General features: G+C 45.9%; 1 protein-coding gene across 1 annotated transcript in view; it reads right to left on the bottom strand.

Moving 5' to 3' along the window:
* LOC147722833 (uncharacterized) overlaps nucleotides 1-23,669 on the bottom strand; it is a 61,365-nt gene extending 37,696 nt beyond the window's left edge. Inside the window, exons 1-2 of the mRNA XM_086967396.1 lie at nucleotides 23,585-23,669; nucleotides 13,755-14,087 (exon numbers count right to left, since the gene is read on the bottom strand). Coding sequence (XP_086823522.1) covers nucleotides 13,755-14,087; nucleotides 23,585-23,669 — 418 coding nt within the window. The remainder of the gene's footprint in view (nucleotides 1-13,754; nucleotides 14,088-23,584) is intronic.
* Nucleotides 23,670-24,735: the final 1,066 nt, after the last annotated feature.

Genomic DNA, 24,735 nt, shown 5'->3' with positions numbered 1-24,735 from the left:
CTGATGACGGAGCGGTTCCGTCATCAGCACAGCCCAACCGATGCTGATGACGGAACAGCTCCGTCATCAGCATCGAAGGGGTTAATAAAGTGGCATTTCTTGCTTACTAAGAAGTTGTGGGCAGTGAATTCTTGCGTGAGGGCTGCGTGTTGTGATTTTTTAAGATGAGAGCCCTAAACACAAATCACACTAAAACGAAGAGAAACCCACATAGAATAATGAGCGCAAGAAAATCCACACTGGATAATCCACAAGGAACATGGTTCATTATCAGTGCTTTAGGTACTGATTTTGTTTTTGTAGGTTTGCCAATCTAAGACAGGTTGTAATTTTTTCCTTTTTGTAGGCAGGTTTTTAGTGGGGGGTGGGCAGCCTGGAGTGGGTTGGTCCATCCTCAAAGGGCAGGTAAAGGACAGGAGGGGGTAGTACAGGAGTTAGTTGCCTTTGGTTTGTGAGGTTTTACTTGGTGGGAGTTTACTTCAGTGAGCTGAAAGATTTGGGTTTAATAAATAAATAAATAAAAAAATGAAATATGTTGAAAGATGTTTTGGTTTCACACCTGTCTTAATAAAGTGGCATTTCTTGCATACTAAGAAGTTGTGGACAGTGAATTCTTGCGTGAGGGCTGCGTTTTGTGATTTTTTAAGATGAGAGCCCTAAACACAAATCACACTAAAACGAAGAGAAACCCACATAGAATAATGAGCGCAAGAAAATCCACACTGGATAATCCACAAGGAACATGGTTCATGATAGAAATCATGAAAGTTTATTTAACATGTAAACATGATTACAAAAGGAAAAAGGACAATGGTTAGTCAAACAATTAAAAATACTCAAGACTTAAATAAAAGACATTCATCAGTGGTAGTGAAACCTGAGACCTTGTCTAGTCACTAGCCAGACCCTCTTATGGTCTAGCCTAAGCCAAATAATGAGTCAATAAGCAATTGCAATAAGGACTGCTCAGCATAGGCTAGAGTGAGAAAATCTAAAAAAAATTCTATGTACAAATTGATGAAATGACTAATGGGAAATCTGCTCTCCAAGGGGATTCAGAAGGAATTACTATAAACATTTTAAGTGCTAGATAATAAGACGTTTGGCATGAAGTCTGCCTCTAAGGAAAGCAAGTGAAAATCCTTTGATGGATTAACATAAAGAGTTAGGGGCCTCATTTATGAGGCCCTTTGCACTGTCGGAACTTCACTTTTTGTGACGTTCCGTGGCGCAGGAGCCTGCTCCATATTTCCGTGGCAGCACTAAGCCACTTTTGTTGGCTTAATGCTGCCTCGTAAATATTGTCCCCTTTAATACATTATTTTGTGTTGAAGGGGCGTGCAATGGGTGTTGCTGGGGGCATTCCCAGCAACATACATGGCATTTTGACATTGCCCTAGATTTACGAGAAATCGTAAATCTAGGGCACCTCCAAAAACTTACGGCTCCGTGGCACAACGAAGAGAAATATAATTATTTCTCCCTGTTTTTCCTTTTTCTATGCAGCACACATAGAAAAAGCCTCTTGAGATTTTTTTTGTACAGGAAGGTTTACCTTCCTGCACAAAACCAATCATCCCCTCAATGCAGGCTCCTTTGCACTGTATCTCATAGATATAGCAAATTCCTGCCCTTTACTTTTACCATAGGGCAGCACAGCTGGAAGGTCTGCAGTGTTGCCCTACAGTAAAACCTCATACATGAGGACTCTGCAATGAAATAACATAAATGTGTTGTATTTAGGACATTAAATATTAAACGTATAAAGTTAATGTGTCAACCAAATGTAACTAGCAGAGAACACTAACATGAGGAATTTGTGTTGTGCAACTGAAAAGCATTCATTATTAAATGTGTTTATTTAATTGTGTCATTTTTTATGTAGGTAGGAATATTAGCCTAATTTTCTATGCAGTTTTGTAAAGCTCATGCTCCATTTCTCTTATGTTAGCTGAATCTTGTAGGCCTGAAATGCATGACCTTAGAAACTCTCGCTTTTAGAATTAACACTTTGAATTTCATGTGCACTGTGGATTTTGCTCTTTCTCACGTTTGTGTTGCAGATGGAATACGCACTGCCTTTTAGCTAGAACAATGTCTTTCTTTTAGGAGTTAGGCAAGGAGAGAAGAGGGTACATTAGGAGATAAGGTCTGTAAGGAAGCCTGTTGTATTTTCACCCCGGAAAAGGCCTGAGAATCAATGTCATTATGTTGCTGTTCAGGAACATTGCAGTCCTGTGGAAAACTATCTATGAGAACGTGGACCAAGTGAATGGCATGACCCGAAAGGAATTCTGGGAAGATACCTGTGATATTGGAACGTTGCAAGTAGGGAAAGAACCCCTCTTCTTCATTTCCTTTGGTTAGAGAGCATCTCAGAACGAGATCTGTCTTGTTTATGCCACTTGACCCATAGTTGTGGAGAGACTTCTAAGGAAGAGTCTACATGCTAAAACCTTTTTCTATCGTGCCCTGAAGAATGCTTTAGTAGGGATACCACATTAGCATAAGTGTAGGGATATATTGATGCTTTATTTTCATCAACCCTTATTGTAGGGGAATATGGACCAATGCTTTTTGATTTTCTGCATTCTATTTCTTAAATTGATCATCTTGTGCATGTTGCACTGATTCAACTTCATCTGCAGATTTGGCATTATATTGATTCTCATGTATTTCTACACCCTTGTCTTGAGGTGTCTTTATGACCAGTTATTTTTGGCTTCATAATAAACTAACTAACCGTACTTAGTGGACAGTGGTTATTATGTGTCCTCTCCCTAGAGCTGAGTGGTCGCTCCCCAGTGTCCCTCCGAGATCGTGGTATCGTTCTTGGCGCTTTGCTCTGTTTAATTGCAACTGTGTTTTGTGCCTGTGCCTGCTGATCGCCACTGAGCTAACTTGCACTTTAATTGTGTGTTTACTTGGCTGACTCGAGCCTGTCTGCGCGCTGTGCCGCTCTGCTCCCACGGCTGCATAGTTGTTTGTGCCTGCTGCCTGCCTGGTCGCCGCTGAGCTTGCCTGCATTTTGCTTGAATATTTTAAGTGTATTTCCACTCGGTTTGCGCGTTTGCAGTGCTCCCCCTCCGCCTCCATTTTGTTTATTGTTGTGCTCGTCTTTGGCCCGCCCCGCCTCCCAGCTGAGACGCCCTCCCACTTAGTTGAACAGCGCTTCTCCACCTGAAGACGCCGTGACTCGCTCCTCTCCCTAGAGCTGAGTGGTCGCTCCCCAGTGTCCCTCCGAGATCGCTGGTATCGTTCTTGGCGCTTTGCTCTGTTTAATTGCAACTGTGTTTTGTGCCTGTGCCTGCTGATCGCCACTGAGCTAACTTGCACTTTAATTGTGTGGTTACTTGGCTGACTCGAGCCTGTCTGCGCGCTGTGCTGCTCTGCTCCCACGGCTGCATAGTTGTTTGTGCCTGCTGCCTGCCTGGTCACCGCTGAGCTTGCCTGCATTTTGCTTGAATATTTTAAGTGTATTTCCACTCGGTTTGCACGTTTGCAGTGCTCCCCCTCCGCCTCCATTTTGTTTATTGTTGTGCTCGTCTTTGGCCCGCCCCGCCTCCCAGCTGAGACGCCCTCGCCCCTCCCCCTCCACTATCCATATATGACAGCAGTTCCCGCGCGCAGCGTTCACGCGCAGCGACCGCGCCCAATTCGCGCCGAAGGTGCGCCAAAGGTAAGCCCGTCTACGCCCGTCCGCGCCTGGACCGCGCCCAGCGCCAGACCCCCTGCCCCTCGCGCTGCCCAGCCCTCCCGCATTACCTATGATGCCACCACCCTCCTAGCCCTTAACCCCGGTCGCGCCCCCACCTGCGTCCAAGCCGCTCCAGGACACACCCATGGACCATTCTCTTGCTACTCCTGCAAATTCAGCGGCACCGACAACATCTCCGCTACGACCACACCACAGACTCCCGACCCCAGCCACCTACAATGCATCCTTCTCAACACCCGCTCGGTGCACAGGCACGCCATTGACCTATGGAACCTACTAGACACCTTCTCTCCAGACGTCGCCTTCCTAACGGAAACATGGATGAACGCTTCCTCCGCCCCAGACATCACCATCGCCATCCCGGAAGACTATAAGATCACACACAAAGACCGTACCAGCCACACAGGAGGAGGCATCGCTATCGTCCATAAGAAATCAATCCGCATCTCAACCAGCTCTGACACCAACCTCGCCAACTCCGAACACCTCCACTTCCAAATACACATCGACCCCAAGACCACACTCAGAGGCACCCTCCTCTACAGACCACCAGGACCCCGCGCTAAATTCAGTGAAGACATCACGGACTTCATCACTCCACACGCGCTCCCCTCCAAAGAATACATCCTTCTGAGAGACCTCAACTTTCACCTCGAAAAGATCAACGACCGCAACACCACCACCCTCTTGGACAACCTCGCCAACCTCGGACTTAAACAACTAGTCACTTCCCCCACCCACATCGCAGGTCACACTCTCGACCCCATCTTCACCTCCAGCAATCATGTCTCCTTCAGCCACACTACGGATCTCCTCTGGACTGACCACAGCTGCGTTCACTTCACCTACAACAAGCCAAAACCCACTATCCACCTCCAACCAACTCTGCAAAGAAACTGGAACAAGATCACCACCGACCAGATTTCCTCATCGCTCCTTCGAAACACCCCAGCCCACTCTTCTAACCCAGACCAAGCCGCCGCCAACTTCACCCTATGGTTATCCAACACCGCCGACACCTTAGCACCACTGAAAAAACGTCAAAGCAAACCTGGCAACAAGAAGGCCTCATGGTTCAACGATGATCTTAAGAAGTCCAAGAAACTCTGCCGCTCCCTTGAAAAGTGTTTCAAAATTTCGAGAGAGACCCCTCAGACACTAAGGGGATGGGGTACTTAATCAGTATGAGAGAAATTTTTTTACCCTAGTGCACCTTTACAGAACAACAGTTTAACATTTTAACATTTGAATGATTAGCAAACCTCATATAGAACCACTCTATACTTCCACTAACTAATCACTATAACAACAGAGGTGTAATACATTATTTATTTTTTGTATAAAAAAACATTAGTACATGTACAGTTCATTGGTTAAAAAAGCTCTCATTTGAGTGCTCGGTCATAAAAATTGTTCCACAAAATACATTCACTATTAAAATTAGAAAACAATCTATAATGCATACATTTAAAAAACACAGTATTCAATTTTGCATTTCTAACGTTCGAGGATGGAAATGAAAGGAGGATGAAAACAGAAAAAGGGAGAGACATATACAAGACACAGAAATTTGTCAATGAGTAATGCACGTGTATGAGGCTAGGAAACAGAACAGAAATATAACGAAAGTGTTAAAGTGGAGTAATTACTCGACCATCCAAGCTGAACATTAATTAGACCCGAGAAGATGTGAGAGGAACTTTGAGTGATACCACGGGCAACCAACCAGTGCCGAATAAAGTGGGAGAGACTACATTAAAACAGTCTTGATAAAGATGGTAACAAATAACTAAAACCATCGAAACGCGTCGACGCCATTCAGCACGATCAAGAGAGGCAAACACGTGTTCTATTGAACAATAATTATATGTTGTCAGGAATAGGTGTATCCCTAGCCTCATACACGTGCATTACTCATTGACAAATTTCTGTGTCTTGTATATGTCTCTCCCTTTTTCTGTTTTCATCCTCCTTTCATTTCCATCCTCGAACGTTAGAAATGCAAAATTGAATACTGTGTTTTTTAAATGTTTTCTAATTTTAATAGTGAATGTATTTTGTGGAACAATTTTTATGACCGAGCACTCAAATGAGAGCTTTTTTAACCAATGAACTGTACATGTACTAATGTTTTTTTATACAAAAAATAAATAATGTATTACACCTCTGTTGTTATAGTGATTAGTTAGTGGAAGTATAGAGTGGTTCTATATGAGGTTTGCTAATCATTCAAATGTTAAAATGTTAAACTGTTGTTCTGTAAAGGTGCACTAGGGTAAAAAAATTTCTCTCACGCTCCCTTGAAAAGGCCTGGAAAAAAGACCCAACCACTAGCACCAAGGACGCCTTCAAAAACGCCACCCGCACTCACCACCAACTAATCCGAAAGGCCAAGAAAACAGCATTCAAGGATCAACTTGACAACAACGCCCACAACAGCAAGGAACTCTTCAACATCGTCAAGGAATTCTCCAACCCCTCAGCCAACTCCAACGACATCACCCCCTCTCAAGCCCTCTGCGACTCCCTAGCCTCATTCTTCCACAACAAAATTGCAGACATCCACAACAGCTTCGACAACCAACCCGGAGACCGACCCACCCATCCATTTGCTGAACACTCTCCCCCCATGAACACCCTCAACGACTGGAACCCAATCTCTACTGAAGACACAATCCGCCTGATGAATTCCATCCACTCAGACTCCCCCACGGACCCATGTCCTCATCACATCTTCAACAAAGCAGACTCCGTCATAGCACCGCACCTCCGAGACGTCATCAACTGCTCCTTCAACTCCGCCACCTTCCCGGAAAGCTGGAAACACGCTGAACTCACCGCCCTTCTGAAAAAACCCACAGCGGACCCCACCGAACTAAAAAATTACCGCCCCATTTCGCTCCTTCCATTCCCGGCCAAAGTCATCGAGAAAGCCGTCAACAACCAGCTCGCCGCTTTCCTCGAAGCCAACAAATCCCTCGACTCCTCACAATCTGGCTTCCGAGCAAAACACAGCACTGAGACCGCCCTCATCGCAGCAACAGACGACATTCGAACTCTACTGGACAATGGAGACACAGTCGCCCTCATCCTCCTCGACCTCTCGGCAGCATTCGACACAGTTTGTCACAGCACCCTGTTACAACGCCTCAATAACATCGGAATACAAGGAAAAACACTCGAATGGATCACCTCGTTCCTCACCGGAAGAACCCAGAGAGTCCGCCTCCCACCATTCAAGTCCGAGGCCACTGAAGTCATCTGTGGCGTACCTCAAGGATCCTCACTCAGCCCCACCCTCTTCAACGTCTACATGAGCCCCCTCGCGGCCATCGCCCGCCAACACAACCTCAACATCATCTCTTACGCGGATGACACTCAACTAATCCTTTCTCTCACCAATGACCCCAGCACCGCCAAAACTAACCTACACGAAGGAATGAAAGATGTTGCCGAATGGATGAAACAAAGCCGTCTGAAACTGAACTCAGACAAAACAGAAGTCCTCATCTTAGGTACATCCCCCTCTGCATGGGACGACTCTTGGTGGCCGGAAGCCCTTGGAAAAGCACCCATCCCGACAGACCACGCACGGAACCTAGGCGTCATCCTGGATTCTTCACTCTCAATGAACAGACAAGTCAGCGCCGTTACCTCATCCTGCTTCAACATTCTTCGCATGCTCAGAAAAACATTTCGCTGGATCCCCACCGAAACAAGGAAAACAGTCACCCATGCTCTAGTCACGAGCCGTCTGGACTACGGAAACACCCTCTACGCAGGTACTACCGCTAAACTCCAGAAGAAACTCCAACGAATCCAAAACGCCTCAGCCAGGATCATATTAGACATCCCGCGCAACGAACACATCTCTGGTCACCTGAAAGACCTCCATTGGCTACCCGTCAATAAGAGAATCACCTTCCGACTGCTAACCCACGCACACAAATCACTCTACGACATCGGACCAGAATGCCTCAACTCACGACTATCCTTCTACACCCCCTCCCGCCAACTTCGCTCTTCCAGCCAAGCCCTCGCCACTGTACCTCGCATCAACAAGACCACCATGGGAGGCAGATCATTTTCTTACCTGGCTGCTAAAACATGGAACTCACTCCCCGCTTACCTTCGCCTCACCCAGAACCACCTAGCATTCACAAAGCAACTTAAAACGTGGATATTTGACAAGTAATCCTCCTCCCATTTCTAAGCGCCTTGAGACCCTCTGGGTAGGTAGTGCGCTATATAAATTCTCTGACTTGACTTGACTTGACTTGTGTCTAGAGAAACTGCATTCAAATTGATTGACATTGTTAACGATTTCTCTCCCCTCCACACTTTGATGCTGAGCAAAAGAACCATCGACTTGTGACTCAAGAACAGATCTAGAACTATGGACCCGGCCCTTTCACTTGATGACTTGCTCTCTATGTCCTTTGAATAAGGCGTATTATGCCTTACACCAGAAAAAACAAGTTCTGATTTTTAGACAGTTAAACATTAGAAGAGATGCAGAGGAGGAGTGTGGAAAAGGGGGTCACGGCCAATTGGTCGGTAGATTTACAAAATACATAAAGACATTAGTATCCATGATGAATGCAGCGGCCATAAGCTCTAGCAGGAAGTTAAACCTTGCTAGTCAATAAGATCAGTCATTAGTTGCCGAATCAGCCTGTTTAGTCATGCATGGTTCAAATTAGCATGCTCAATTAAACGGTCGATTTTTAAACATCAAATGAATGTAGGTTCTGTTAGCCTTTCTGTGTGTCCCTTTCACCATTTACTCATTTAGGTGTATAATGATCTTAACTTTAGGCCTTCATGATATGTATTTTATGGAATACTGGGCGTAAACAAGACCAAAGTGTCTAACTTTGTTATCAGTGACATGTCATTTATGATACGCTCCCTACGTAGATATCTTTTTGTTTTTATACTCCTAGGTTACTGTTTGTATTGTTTATCATGAGATGATTTGCAATGATTTTAACTAATTGAGCAAAAATCCACTTTTCTAACTTTGAAAAGCAGATTAAAAACACCTCTTTTCAGTCAAAGGAAATGGCCTTTATTTGAGTAGATATTCCTTGCTTCCTTCTGGAACATTTAAAGCACACACAAGCAGCATTTTAAATGGATACTGTGCAAGCGGGACTTTCAAGCTAACTGAAATTAGTACAATTCATATAATGCTGAAAGTCATATTTGAAGCTTTTCCGTGGACAGGCAAGGAGGTAGAAAACACGTTAGTGCCTAACATCGCACCTCACACACATTTTAAAAGTTCAGATTGAATACATCACTATGCCAGCTCATGCCAACTACAGGACTGTCGTTTTAAAAACCGTATTAATATTACATTTGCACCTCTCTAGTAATACTTAAAGCACACATTATTTACTGTGGATCTGCGTCCACATTTATTAGGCAGTTACGACTCGGCCCCCCTGCAACTGTAGCAGGTTACTTGGTGAGGCCTCCTCCGGTGTGTGGTGAGGCATACAGAGGGAGTCAAGGTTCTGTGTCCCAAACACTGTGCTCCTTAAGCTGAGTGGGTTCTCGGTACAGGAATCAAGCCGAGGTTCAACAGGAGCCTACAGACTTGTCTTTACCCAGCAGGAAATGATAGCACTCAGCAACATGTTCTGCAAGGTAAAACAGCCACAGGGTCCAAGCGCATCCAGCTACAGGGCCTAAGGTATTCAAAAATTAGAGGGAAGCTCCGGCTTGAGTGTGCATGATTGGACAGTTGGGCAATTATCATGAGAAAAGGAGAGGCACCTGTTCTATAGGTATATTATCACAATCCTTTATATTCGATTTAGTATGCTTCAGTATAAGAACTCCTTTTGATCCGCATGTTTCAACAGGAAGAAGCAATGGGGATTTGGTGATATCACATCTAGAAGTACGGATATAGCAACATAGGCATTGTTTCATTTTAAATGAATTAATTCTCTAATGGCACCAAGCCAGAGCCAATCAGATTCAGTAAATCCAACAGATTCAAAGGGTCCACTCATCGCACTCCTACACAGTTTCCCTCCCTCAAGGGGTAGTCTCGGAAGGTCCTCTCTTCAGAACATATATTACTGTGGTAAATGTCCAAGGGCAGACCACCAGCTACATATTCAAGGAGGCTGCTCTGATGAAAAACCTTGCACAATCCCTCTTGATAGTATGCAGAACAACAATCATCAGATTAAGAAGGGTCCTTTGTGGACAGCAGCCATCTCCCTCCTGAAACCTTATTTTATTTTACAAAAATAAAATATTCACAAAGGTCTATAGATACCCCTAAGTTATGTTTTATTTGTGAATCATTCTCAATGTGCACGAGTTTTGATGATCAATTTTGCATAACGTTTTTTTCACAATGTCTGGGAACATTCCGAATGTATACAAAATAAGAAACATGAAGGAGACCCTATCTGTACCAAGACTCTTGATTCAGTTTACAGGTGGGCTTGTAAGCTGCTCCCATGATGGTAAAATGGCAGTGACGTTGAAAGGGAGATCCCTCACCCAGGAGTCCAAAAGCGTATCAATCAATCAATCAAATTAAGCTTTATTCGACTATTTGTAAAATAATCATAAAAGCACATTAAAACACAATTAAAAATGGCATGTTAAAAAGTAATACATTAACCGGGAAGACTAAGTAAGCAGCAGCGTAAAAGGACTAACAGTTATATTATACAATTTAAGTCAGATGATCACATAGAGATGGCCTTTCTACAGGAAAAAACAGACTTTACAAATGTAGAAACAGTTCCTTGTAATAAAGGCCATAACGCTCTAAACAGCTCTTCTCTAAAAAGAACGTACAGCTATTCTTGCGCCCTGAACCGCATTTTAAAATAAACGTTTTGGAGGTTTCATTTCATTTAAACTTTATTCGGCTTCAAAAATAAGAACCATAAAAATTACATTTATACAAGTGAACAAGCACATTTAAAAATGGATATCACGGATCAAGTTACATGAGTTCAATAGGGTCGGTACACATTAAGTAAGAGTATAAAGGCAATATATAAACTTAAAAGCAATTCATAGTAATACATTTTATCCTAGTCAGTTGAAATCCAGGCTTTTTCCGTATCTTAAAGAGCATTTTAAAAACCCTACAATCAGCGGTATACAGTAGGAGAATTTTGATGTCCCTTGGGGGTCCCCCAGCAGTTGTTTTAGGAAGGTATTTTCGGCCACCTGAATCCCTTCAGCTCTGGTGTACCCCCACAACTCACTCCCGTATGTGGCTATGGCTACGCTCCTGGCTTGATAAATTTTCAACATTGCGGCCACTGGGCGATTGCCCATCTTGCTCCCAAAGTTAAGAATTGCAGGGTTACTCCTGGTCACCTTCCCCCGCTTCTTCTTAATCAAGGGGGCCCAGTTTTGTCTCTCGTCTAGGAGAACGCCCAGATACGAGAAGGTAGAGGTTGTTGGCACTCTCGTTCCATTTACCATTAATGGGTATTGGCGCTTAGATCCAGGCCCTACCTGCATTATAAAAGATTTTGCATTGTTTATGGCCAGATCTCTTTCTGCCATAAACCCCCGAAATGTGTTCAGCAGAACTTGTAGGCTTTTAGGGGTTCGTGCTAGGAGAACCGCGTCGTGTGCGTATAGCAAGACGGGCAGCCCCCTGTCACCCACATACAGATCATCCACCCCAGTTGCCTGCAAGATTCGGTCCAAATCATTTATATAAAGGTTAAAAAGAAAGGGGGCTAGGATACAACCCGGACGTACCCCCCTTTCTGTGATAAAATCCCTTGAGACCCTTAGATCCTGCGAGTACCTGACATTTGCCTTGGTCTCTTTGTGGAGATCTCTCAAGAAATCCACCAGGTTAGCGTCAACCCCCATGGAATCCATGGACCCCCACAGCCCCTCCTGATTAACACAGTCGAAGGCTGAGGATAGGTCCATGAGTGCCATGTAGATTGTTCCCCCTCGAGCTACAGTGTATTTTCCCAGTATGAGATGTAAATTGACACATTGGGCCACAGTAGATCTTCCCGGGCGAAACCCATACTGCACTTCTGATATAATGTTATTTTCTTCGGCCCAAGCACTCAATCTGTTCAACACTATTCCCCCTACAACTTTCACGACTGAATCGATCAGGGAGATGGGCCTATAATTAATTGTATAATTTCTGTCCCCCTTTTTAAACACAGGGACTATTGTAGACAATCCCCAAGATTCAGGGCATCCAGCCTTTACTGCTGCATTCAATACTGCCACCAAGTTTTGGAGGTGTTAACTGGAAGGCCCAAGTTGGACTTAAAATTGGCAAAGGTGGATATTAGTTTCTGCAGGCTGTTCGGAGTGCGGGCCATAAGGACCACGCCATCTGCATACAGATGATTCAGAAAAGGGGGTGGTGATGAACAGAGTGTCTGAATTAAGCAGACCACTCTTACCCAGTCCAAAGATCAGGGCTTGATCCATCACCGTTATTTATCTCACTGCCCCATCCCAGCTCAGAACCTGGCTATATGCAAATCAGTCTGTCCCTGGCCCAGTGCATCATGGGAACAGGGCAGACTAAACTACCAAGCCAATTCTTCACCAGAAAGGAGACAAGCTACCGGGGACCGGTTTCTGGCATTTCAGCCGTCTTCGGTCCGGCTTGCTTGAATCCTGATGGAGCAGTGAGAAAGGGACTCATGTCTGAGTATACCCTGCCACACCTATAGTGGCCAAAAACGATTCAGAAAAGGGGGTGGTGATGAACAGAGTGTCTGAATTAAGCAGACCACTCTTACCCAGTCCAAAGATCAGGGCTTGATCCATCACCGTTATTTATCTCACTGCCCCATCCCAGCTCTGAACCTGGCTATATGCAAATCAGTCTGTCCCTGGCCCAGTGCCCTTGTTGTAAATATCTGCATACAGAAGCGCAGGGAGTGAGTGCTTCCCCACCGATGATAGGTCCTGGCACACGTCTGTCAAAACCTTTCCTAAGTTGTTGATATAACGAGTAAATAGGAATGGTGCCAGGACACAACCTTGCAACGGTGAAGGAATCAGTGCACTCACCCCCTGTACCCTAGTAAACCTTGGCCCTGGATCTAATATAAAATTGTCTAATGAAGGAAATAAGAGAGATATCCCATCCCATTCTCTCCAAAATCCGAAAGAGTTTATTGTGGATAACGCAGTCGAATGCCGCAGTTAAGTCCACGAAAGCCAAATAAAGGTTACCCCTTTTGGCCTTGGTGTATTTGCCAATTATTAGGTTCAAATTTAAACATTGGTCTAATGTTCCAAGCCCCTTGCGAAAACCGTATTGTATATCGCTAATAATTTAATGGTCATCTGCCAAGTCCTATAGTCTGATTAAAAGAACCCTCCAAATTATTTTGACAGGTGAGTCCAATAACACAATTGGCCTATAACATGCAGGGTTGTGCCTATCCCCTTTTTTAAAAATAGGGACCAAGATAGATTCACTCCAGGTTGGGAGGAAACCAAGCGAGCTGCAATTATTAATTACCTGTGTTGAAATGGGTCCCCAGAACACAATATTATGTTTAAGAATTTCCACAGATATGCCATCTGGCCCAGGGGCCTTACCCCCCTTGCTCAAAGTAATCATCTTCAATATTTCAATTAGTTCAAATTGGAGATGCAAATGATGATTTATAGACTGGGGTTCTTCCCTGTCCCCTACCAGTTCGCTACGAATCAGTTCTGGGCCAGGTTTATTATTAAGCTTAGAAAAATGCTAGACCCGTTCACCCCTTGTTATTGCTATCTCTATAGTTGCCCTCTCAATGCCTACTAAAAAGGGGGCATTAACCGCGTTCCAGCATGCTGAGGAATCTCTCTGCTCTGAAGCTTCGAGCAAGGAATTCCATGCTTTATCTTTTAAGAGTTTTTTCTTTAATTTTAGTGCGCGGCTATACTCGCTTCTAGCTTCTTTAATTTCTTACTGGTTTTTGACAGCTCTGTGGAAGGTAAGTTTAAGAATGGCATGAGCTTTAGAGCAACTGGTGTCAAACCATCCCCTCTTTCTTACTTGATTTTATATGGAGGGCATTGCTGACGAACTCTACAATTTCGGAGAAACCCTCCACAATCTCTTTCTGGGGGTTGCCATCTCCTGGACACTTCTTAATAGTCTCGATACAGTTTGTAATAACCTTGCTCATAAATAAATCTGGGTCAAGTTTTTTCCAGCGCAAGGCATAGCCATTTCGTCTGACCAGGGTGATACCCGTGGCGGGAAGGGGGGTAGGAACCATCCTGCTGACCGACTTACGGTCAACCTTGACACAAATGCTCTGGGCAAAATGGTCACTAAGAGAAATATCATGGGTGTGAAAATTCACTATTCTGGAGGCGTGTCTAGCTGAAATTAAAATAAAATCAATTATGGAAAACTTCCCTTACCCATTGAAAGTCGAACTGAAAGGGATCGGCAAACTGCATAAGTTATTTTCAAATTCCATGTCCTCTGTAAACATTATTTCGTTTATCAAATCTCACTGGATGGAGTGATTAAAATGGGGAAAGCTTGGGTCTTTATCCTACTCAAATCCGCAGGCTCCGTTATCCACCTGTTAACATAAGGTGATGTTAAAATCATCCCCCCAAATGATGAGTGAATCCTTTGAGGTAGCTGACTGTAGCTTGTTAATGTGGGAAGTTATTTCCCTCAATAGATCAGCTAGGTCTCCATGTGGCGCATTATTGTAAAAATGTACTAATACAAAGCCAGTTATTTTGTCCACATCAGTCACCAGAATTTGGACATTTTATTTTTTTATTTATTTATTTATTTTAGTGTTTTATAGAGCGCGAACTTGACCCGTGAGGGTATCAGAGCTCTTAGCATGGTATACAAGGTCTACAACCAACATAAAATGCAGAGAAATACTAACACATCTTACCCTTACTCCTACATGTAAATGATTACAATCATACTTAGAAACAGTAAAAATAGCGGCCTTCATATTCTTTGCGGGATAATTAGTGATCAGGGGAGGAGGCAATAGTCTTAGCTTCTTCCGGGAGTGATAGGCTTAGATTTGTCAGGCAAAATGTGGTGGGTTAGGGCAGGGATTAGACGGGGAATTTACCCATGAGGAAGGTTTTGGCCTTCTTCGTGAAGCGTGCGAGAGATGGGATTTTTCTGATGTCGGGTAGGAAAGAGTTCCACATTTTTGGTGCGGCCTATTGTAGGTTCTTTTTTTCTGAAAAAAGGCAGGTTGGAGTAAGAGGTTTCTGGCGGACCGGGATTTCTGCTTCATTCAGATACCATTAATTTCTGTGCCAGATAGGCAGGGGAGTTTGTGTATAGGGCCTTGTGTGTTATGCATGCCAGTTTCAACTGGATTCTGGTTTCTAGCGGGAGCCAATTCAACGCTTTCATGTGTGGAGAGATGTGGTTGAATTTTCTGGTGCCAATGAGTCGTCTGGCAGCCACGTTGAGGCAGGCTTTTAGAGGTGCTAAAGAGATCTTGGGTAGACCAGTAAGGGTGATCACCCATATTCAAGTCTAGAGATGACTAGAGCTTGAACGGCCATTTTTAGGTCAGGAGCATCGATGAAAGGTTTCAGCTTCCATAGGTAAGTCAGGGGGAATCTGGCTGCTTTGGCCATCGAGTTGATGTGGTCTCGCATATTTAGGTTACAGTCAAGGATTATGCCCAGGGACAGTCTGTTTCAGGGTCTCATTCAGAGAGAGGATCTCTTCGAGCGAAGAGATATTGATGTATATTTGGGTATCACCTGCGTACATATGGTAAGAGATGTTGGCGGTGCGAAGAACTTCGGTAAGTGGCTCTAAGTAAAGATTAAAGAGGGTGGGGGACAGGGTTGAGCCTTGGGGGACTCCAACCTTGACCGGGGCGGGAGCCAATAGGTTGCTGTTGATGAGGAATCTCTGAGAACGGTTATGGAGGAAGGACCGGAACCATTCTAGGACCACACCATCCAGGCCTATTCTGAGTTTAAGGCGTTCAAGTAGTTTGTCATGGTTGACCGTATGGAAGGCGAAGGATAGATCTAAGAGTATTAGAAGGCAGGTTTTGCCTTAGTCTAGGGCTTGGAGGGCATCGTCAACAATGTGGAGCATAGTGGTTTCAGTTCTGTGTCCCGGTCTGAATCCAGATTGGAAGTCATCGAGTAGGTGGAAGTTGTTGATGTGGTGGCTTAGTTGCTGTTGTACACATTTCTCCAATACTTTGGCTAATAGTGGGATATTGTCGATAGGTCTGAAAATGTCAGGAGAGGCTGGATCCAGTGAAGGATTTTTAAGATAGGGAGGACCTGGCGGCTTTCAAGGGGTCCAGAATCGAACGCTGCTAGAGGGAAGCATTGATCATTCCAGTCCAGTAAGGAACGATGGATTGGGAGGCCGCAGCAAGGCAGTTGGAAGGTAGCGGGTCATTTGAAATGGTTGTTTGGGTTTAAGGAGGAGAGGATTTTGGAGATGGAGTCTTCATCATAGTATTCAAAGTCAGTCCAGCGGGCTTGGTTTTTAGGAGAGGCCATAGGGAGTGGTGCAGAAGAGGGGGGCAGGTCCAGGAAGGGTTGAGAGTAAGTGGCAGCATTTAGTTCAATTCCTAATGTCGAGAAAGAGGAGAATTCTTCTGACAATATTTGGGATTTGGGGGATTCTTTTGGGTGTTTTGAACAGTTTATTAGATTGGTGTTTGACCAGGTCAAATAGCTTACGAGGGCTATTCTTGGCGTTCTCACAATTCCGATCAGAAATATTATTTTTTGAGTTGAGGATGTGTTTGTTGTTGGAGTTTCTCGCCTGGCGGAGCAGTTTTAGATGTGTAGCAGAAGGGTGTTGTCTCCAGTTTCTTTCGGATTGCCGTAGGGCTCGACTTTCTGTGTTGAGGTGACCAGTGAACCAGGGGTTTCTGTCTTTGATTTGAGTTCTTTTTAGTTTTAGAGGGGCAAGGTCGTCCAGAATGTTTGCTATAGATGACGAGTAATGACCATTCAGGTCGCTGACAGTGGTCAAATGGGAGGGGGGAGGAGGTCAGTTTTGCAGCAAGCCTCCAGTTTTGTAAGGTCGAGGTTCTTAGTGTCTCTGGTTCAGCGTTTAGGAATCACCATTTGCTGTGTCTTTGATTTGTGTGTCCCAGGTAAGATGAAGGACAGGGAGTGGTGGTCGGACCAGTCACAAGGGTCTATGGAGATAAGCTTGACTGAGGATTCCTTGGAGATGATCCAGTCAAGGATGGCCCCTTTTGAGTGGGTAAGTAGAGAGCAGGCTTGAGTCAGGGCTTGGTCGGTTAAGAGGTCTTTAATTGCATTGACATAGGGATCTTTAGTGTCATTCAAGTGCAGGTTGAAATCACCTAGGAAGATCTCTTTGGCATTGGAGCAGAACTTAGTTGTGATGATTTCAAGGAGGTGATCGGTGAAAGAGTCGTTGGAGCCTGGAGGGTGGTAAAAAATGTGCAAGTTACAGAGATGTGCTGAGTTGCTGCAAATGGAGAGTGGGAGGTATTCACAGGAGTCATTGGTATCCGCCAAGATTTCCGTGCCAAGAAGGGAGTAACGGTAGATGCTGGCAATGCCTCCTCTTTTTCTGTTGGAGTGTCTGTCGAGCCTGGCGATATTGTAGTTGGGAGGGACTAATAAGTCCAGGCAAGGGGAGGAGTATTCATTGGGCCACGATTCTTTAAGTGTCGCTAGGTCTAAATTTTTGTTCAGGATGAGGTCAGCAATATCAGCTGCAGGCTTGACTGCTGAGCGGCAATTGATTAAGAGACCAGATAGAGAGGGGTCTGGGGGATCGTCGGGGGTCTGGACGGTCAGGATTACAGGTGCGAGGTTGCTTTTCATCACACTTCTGTGGTGGAGGGTAGGAGGGCTGTTGGGGTTGATGGTGACCGTGCTGCTGGGGTGTCCGGGTTCCGTGTCTAATGGGCACGGGAGGGCTGGGGCAGGATTGTGGTCTTGGAGGATGTCTAGGATTTCGTTTTCCATGAGGTCTAGAGGGTTAGATGAGGCGGTAGTAGAGTTGTAGGAGAGTGCAAGAGCGCAGGATTCCTCCTCTGAGAGGTGACAGGGTTGTTTGCGAGGGCGAAGATGTCTCAGGGGTAGCAGGAGTGACTGTTTGGGTGGTTCAAAGAGCAGAGGGGGGATGTAAGAGGTGACTTGAGGTTGGCAAGAGAGAGCTCGGCAAGGTGAAGGAGGTTCATAAGGGCCCGAATGGATCTATGAATGCTCTGAGTGAGTTTAGTTACTCTGGAGTGCAGAGTTTCTAGATCACTATAAGCAGGGGGTGCAAGAGTACCAGGAGGCAAAGATTCGGGCAAAGGTTCAGGAGCCGTCCCAGGGGCAAGGAGGGCAGAGGGGAATTGTATGTTAAATTTAGTAGACTCCAGGGTCTTTAGTGGCGTACATGGCATGCGATTTTGGTGGCTGACTGGTGGGGGGAGGACAGAGGACTGGAAGAGGCTCTGTTAGATGTGCCGGTGGGCGAGTTATTGAAGTGAGGGTGAACATTGTTGAGAGCCAAACGAGGAATAGTTTGAGTTAAGTCATCAGTCTCCCTGTTGGTGTGGGGTGCTGGGAGGGAGGGGATCAAGGGTATAGGTGATTGTACGTATTCGGGGTCGGTAGACATGCTGGGGGGATAGGAGGAACTGGAGTGGGAATCCTTGGGAGGGGGTTAACCGGGTGGCTGGGCATAATAGGTTGGCCGGACGGTGGGTCATTGGCGATAGGAGGAGCTGCAGTGGGCGCCCTTCGGGTGGGGATAAGCAGGTGGCTGGGCATAGTAGGCTGGTTGGACGGTGGGTCAGTGGTGCAGGTGTTAGTTATCCTATTAGTGTCTTGAACATGGTTTCTGAGGAGGATGAAAAGATCTACGAATTTACTCAGATTATTGGTTGAGGCCTGAATCAGAACAATGCCATTTTTGTAGAGGGTGATGGTGAGGTCTGCTCGTAGGGTAGAGGAGGAGCGATTAAGAGTTTGGTGCCGTAGGGAATGTTACTGATTGAACGAACGTTAAGGAGGTGCATTAAAGAATTGCGCCAGGCGGCGGTTCTTCTAGAATAGAAAATGAGGTAATTTATGCAGGTGCCACTGTCCGCGTTGAAGCGCAGGTCGGATATCAGTGTTCCAGGGTGTCTTTTTAGGGTGGCATGTTTGAAGGATATAGCAGCGGTTTTGGAGTTTGAGGGGGGGGGGGTAGACCAGAGTGTAGGAGTTTTCCCCACCCATGTCAGGTCAGGATGCAGCATGATCGTTAGGGAAAGGCATTGGTGTGAGTAGTAGGATAAAGTCTGGTCTTTAAGGGAGGTCTACTGATGAGTGTAGATGAGTCCTGAGAAGCCTTAGTGTAGTAGGGATCTGATTAAGTAGTGATCTACACTTTTAGAGGTAGGTGAGACTTCAGGGAAACAAAGAGAAAAAAAAAAGTTTGAGGTAGCGCCATCTTAAGGTCAGTCACCTTAAGGAGAAGTTAGGTTGACTGGAATCATCTCCATCTTAGAGTCAGGCAATGCTCCGGCATGTAGTGTGCAGGTAAAATTGAACAGGAAAATCTCACAGGCCAGCACACATTCGAGGGCAGAAAATCATTTGATTCATATTTTATATGTGGCGCTTGTGTTTCTGCACCATTGAAGGTATGGGTTTCAGGAGCGTTGGGAAGTTTGACGTGCATTTTGGAGCACCATGGGAGTTTGGCCCGGGACCATGAGTGGGTGGAAGTGCCTCTAGACGACCACGACGTACCTTGCACACAACAAGCAGCACCCAAGGCGAGTCCTCTCCTGCAATCAGCGGCAACAAAGGCAGGCGTAGCAACAGGCAAGCGGACGCCAGGTCGGCGTTGTGGCAGGCCGTATTCTTTGGGAGAGGCAATGCTCAGCGCCCCCACCACGGTGGCAAATCAACGCTACAGGCTTCCGCGTTGGGTTGATCGAGGAAGGAGGGAGGCGGCAGAATCATGCAGCAGCAGAAAAACACAGGGGATCGCCAGCACCGGCGCGAACAGCCGCAGGCAGGCGCAGGACCCGGAGCGAGAGCCACTCTTGGTTGCTCACAGGTCGACCCCGGGCAGGCTTTCCTGATTTACAACCAGGGTTGCAGTAATCCCCAAGTTTAAGCGATTTGAAACATAGATACACAACCCCCCATTGCTCTCCCATGGGTTGATACTACCGCAGGCGTATGAAATGTTTTGAAGCCATTAATGTGGATGGGATCTATCGTTCAGTTCTCTTGTAGACAAAATACATCAAAACCCATAACAAACTCTGTGCACAGTGGGTTCACAATCTTCGTCTTTAGGCCTGCAATGTTCCAAAACATGAAATGACAGGAGATATCCTTCTAAATTCCAGTAGTAACCCGGGTACTATTTCCAAGGGGAGAGACAATGGAGACCACAGGAAGGATAACTCAGATATCAGCTGGGATCTGGACAGGGGAGCAACCGGAGTCAGAATGTTGCTCCTAATCTCAACTCCTACAGTCTCTATCAGAAAATAATTGCTGTACCCCTGGTAACCTGTTGGGCTAGAGTCTAATGCTAATGGGGCGCTATCTGAAACGTTAACATGGCCCTTCACCTATACTCCTGGGGCTAGAGTGCCTGCATTTATAAGTGCCCTCCCACTTAACACATCCTCATTAAGGGAGTGATGGGGCGTCAATCCACCTGATCTAGGCAAGAGAAAAGGACAAAACGGTTATGGACTGGGGCGTTTTACATAGGTGGAGGATACAGTGGGTATGCCTCGTTATAAAGATTTAGACGATTCAGGCGAGGCAATTGATAGAAAAATCCTAGGGGGATCACATTAATCTCACAATTTGAGATGGAGTGGGTTCCTTCCATGATCAGGATATTATGTACCAGTTGTGGGGATTTGAAGGTCAGAATCACGCTGTCCCCATGTAATGACTTCTGCTCTTTCCCTAGCCAACTGACACGTCTGACCATTTTAAAATTTGAAAAGAGGCTATCTAAAGAGCCAATTTTTGAGCCCAGCCAAGATAATGATTTGTTCCTAAGTGACTCCCAGGATTCTACTACCCCCACCGTTAGTACTGGAACATTCGCTAAAATGACAGTGTATGGAGTCACGGTCGGGGGTAGGTCCAGTACTATCGTGGACAGGTCAATTACATGATTACAGATGGGGACTTATGTAGAAGGATTAGAGGTTTTAAAGATTCCTGAATGAGTTAAAGATTGATGGCCTGTGAACCAATAATTCTTGGTTCCGGGGGATTTAGGGAGTCCTTAGCTACAATAGTTTGGATGGGCTTAGGGAAACCACCTAAATGATCAGCAGGAGGTAATGATGGATTAGTGGACTGGTTTATGCGATCCTTTCCCAAGTTTCGCCCTGATACTGCCGGTTGGTTACTAGGAGTAGTCGCCCCACTCTGTGTCTGATAATTGGCGCTACCATCAGTATGATCGCTTCTGCAATGCGCTGCATTATTTGCTACAGGATTAATGGGCTGTAGAGAATCGGGGAGTTCCGTTAAGAGCTCTTCTAAGGGTCCTATTCTACTAGATAAATTAGTTAAAGATTCTCTCAGATAGAGATCTAGTGAATCAAACTTGCTGTTTAGTAGCGCCAAATCACTGGGGTGCTTAGATCTGGGACCATCAGTTGTATTTTCCTTGCAGCCTTGTTTCAGGACCGACAGAGGCTTGTCCTTAATTGCGGTTTTTCTCAGCGTTATACATGTGTCACGTTTCGTCAGGGTAGCCATTCCTGTATGCATGATGAAGGGCTACTGCTCCGTATCTGTGGCGAAAACAGGCATTTCCGACTACAGATACGGAGGAGTTAGCAGTGTAGCTGCACTCTGGATGCTGCTGGGGAATCCAAGCACTTCCGGGGGAAAACACTTAAGACCCATGGTTTCCGCCCGATCTGCGCCTCGGAGCCCAGGAGCAGGTATTCTTGCCGTCCTTTCCTTTGTTCCTTGCCTGGTGATACTTCGGTGTATATCGCGCTGTTGTGCGTTCTTGCTCTTACATCAGACCCACGAAGCCTCTACGGCCGCCGGCTCTCCTTGCACGCCGCGGTGACAATCTGGCTCCCTGTCTAATTCCTACCGCAAAGCTCTGGAGCGCATTTGTTTGTTTATGTTTTCCTTTCCGCATTAAGGAGCCTTTGATGATTTTTCCACGCCGTGCTACATGCGCATTTGATGATTTTGCCACGCAGCGCTACATGCGCATTTGATGATTTTGCCACGCTGCGCTACATGCGCATTTGATGATTTTTCCACTCCACGCTAGGAGCGCCTTGTTTATTTCTTGCCACATCGCGCTGGGAGCGCATTTGTTTTGCTTGAGTTGCCTTTACCACGCTGAAGGCGCAATTACTAATTGGCTACACCGTGCTGATTTTTCCCTACCTTATGCAGGAGCGCTGATATCCTGTTTATACCTGATGACTTCCTTTACAGGTACAAGAACATTCATTGCATGTGCATAGAAGTAGAGACAAGGGAGGGGGTTAGGCTGTGTGTCTGTGTTTATGCTAATAGGGGTTAATATTTCTCCTATACAGTTGCTGGTACACACGGCGGGTCCCCAAACAGAGGGAGATTCCTTACCACGCTATCAAGGACATTTCAGCATTCTCTGGCTTCCTTCCCTGTGCCCATCACCATCCTAACCTGTGTATAGCCTGTTTGGGGTAAGGTGGGTCCGGTGGTGGTGGCTCATGTCGTCCCTGCAAGATCACTTCACAGGTCACAAGTAAGATCTGTGGGGTCCGTGACAACATGGAGTCGGTCTGTTCTCAGTTACCTCGGCCTCTGGATACCTGGGGAGGGTATTAGTTGTGTTTCTTAAACATTTAGTTGGGGGCTGAGAATCACTATCTAAGTCGCTGACGGATATATGGTCTGAGAGATTCAAGGCACTACCGTTAATAATTACGCCACTAATCGAGGATTTAATACTGGCCGATGTAAGGGCTCCCTGTCTAATTCCTACCGCAAAGCTCTGGAGCGCATTTGTTTGTTTATGTTTTCCTTTCCGTATTAAGGAGCCTTTGATGATTTTTCCACGCCGTGCTACATGCGCATTTGATGATTTTGCCACGCAGCGCTACATGCGCATTTGATGATTTTGCCACGCTGCGCTACATGCGCATTTGATGATTTTTCCACTCCGCGCTAGGAGCGCCTTGTTTATTTCTTGCCACATCGCGCTGGGAGCGCATTTGTTTTGTTTGAGTTGCCTTTACCACGCTGAAGGCGCAATTACTAATTGGCTACACCGTGCTGATTTTTCCCTACCTGATGCAGGAGCGCTGATATCCTGTTTATACCTGATGACTTCCTTTACAGGTACAAGAACATTCATTGCATGTGCATAGAAGTAGAGACAAGGGAGGGGGTTAGGCTGTGTGTCTGTGTTTATGCTAATAGGGGTTAATATTTCTCCTATACAGTTGCTGGTACACACGGCGGGTCCCCAAACAGAGGGAGGTTCCTTACCACGCTATCAAGGACATTTCAGCATTCTCTGGCTTCCTTCCCTGTGCCCATCACCATCCTAACCTGTGTATAGCCTGTTTGGGGTAAGGTGGGTCCGGTGGTGGTGGCTCATGTCGTCCCTGCAAGATCACTTCACAGGTCACAAGTAAGATCTGTGGGGTCCGTGACAACATGGAGTCGGTCTGTTCTCAGTTACCTCGGCCTCTGGATACCTGGGGAGGGTATTAGTTGTGTTTCTTAAACATTTAGTTGGGGGCTGAGAATCACTATCTAAGTCGCTGACGGATATATGGTCTGAGAGATTCAAGGCACTACCGTTAATAATTACGCCACTAATCGAGGATTTAATACTGGCCGATGTAAGGGCGAGAGTTCCAAGGTCCTCGTTACCTGTGAAAGGACCAAAGACCGAGCCAGATCTTTCAGTGTTAATGGCCTCCTCCATCGAAGTGATCTGTTGCTCTATCGCTCCCATTGTCCCAGTATGGTAATTTAAAAGGGACTGACGGCCCCCTCCTCACCTCATGGGACTTTTTAGGACCACTCAAGATTTTCCTTTTCCCCATCTCTGTGCTACAACCCAGGATAGGCTCAACCTTTAATAAAAGAAAGAGACAAAAAGACTGTACAAGTTTACGGGCTCACCTAGATCGTAGAATAGCGTTCTAGGTAATTTAATCAGGAAGGTCCACTTGAAGAGATTCCTCAGGCCTACCACAGTGAGGCAAAGGGCCATGGACCAGTCCAGCGTCCACCGGCCTATGACAGGCTAAGATAGGCCCGTCTTGGCCAGGGCTGAGCCAGGGCATGCCACGCACCTGTCCCGTGCTGCCGGAACTGCTCTGATGATTTATGGGTGCTGCTCACCTCCAGGGACTCCCGTCAAAGTGCTGTGTGCTTCGCTGCTCAATCCAGCAGGGCTCCAGACAATGTTGCATTCTCCTCACATTGCAGAGAGGTCTCCCGTGCTGCGGGACCTACTCTGATGATTTATAGCTGCTGCCCACCTCCAGGGACTCCCGACAAAGTGCTGTGTGCTTTGCTGCTCAACCTGGCAGGGCTCCAGTCAATTTTGAAGTCTCTTCGCGTTGCAGAGAGGTCTCCCCTTTTTCTACTCAATGCAGTGAAGTTCTGGGCTCATGAGGGGGTCCTCAGAGAGGCTCACGGAGGGAGGGTGGGCCATGTGCCCCCTACCCTTTAATTTAATGTCAGCACTGGGTGATGGTATCTCTGAGGCCACCTAGAGGCATGCCCTTTCCCATATATATAAAAATGCCCCACCCACCATACCCTGGCCCACCCCAATGCACATAAAAAATATATATGTTTTTGCCCCAAGGCCTTTTTGGGTCCCCCACCATGCCTAGTGGGCTTAGTATCTTCTCCCCCATATATATGTTTATGTGTTTTTTTAGTACTCTGTGTCCAGAGTCCTAAGATAGCTACAGCCACATAGTTGTTGACGTGATGGCAGCCAATAAGATCTCATCTTGAGATCTGTTGGCTCTGCAGATCCACTGCAGTGTGAAATCTACAACGTT

Source organism: Lissotriton vulgaris, chromosome 4_1, assembly GCF_964263255.1.
Source record: "Lissotriton vulgaris chromosome 4_1, aLisVul1.2, whole genome shotgun sequence".
NCBI lineage: Eukaryota > Metazoa > Chordata > Amphibia > Caudata > Salamandridae > Lissotriton > Lissotriton vulgaris.
The sequence above is the reverse complement of the archived record's forward strand: the minus strand, read 5'-3'. Positions and strand labels throughout refer to the sequence as shown.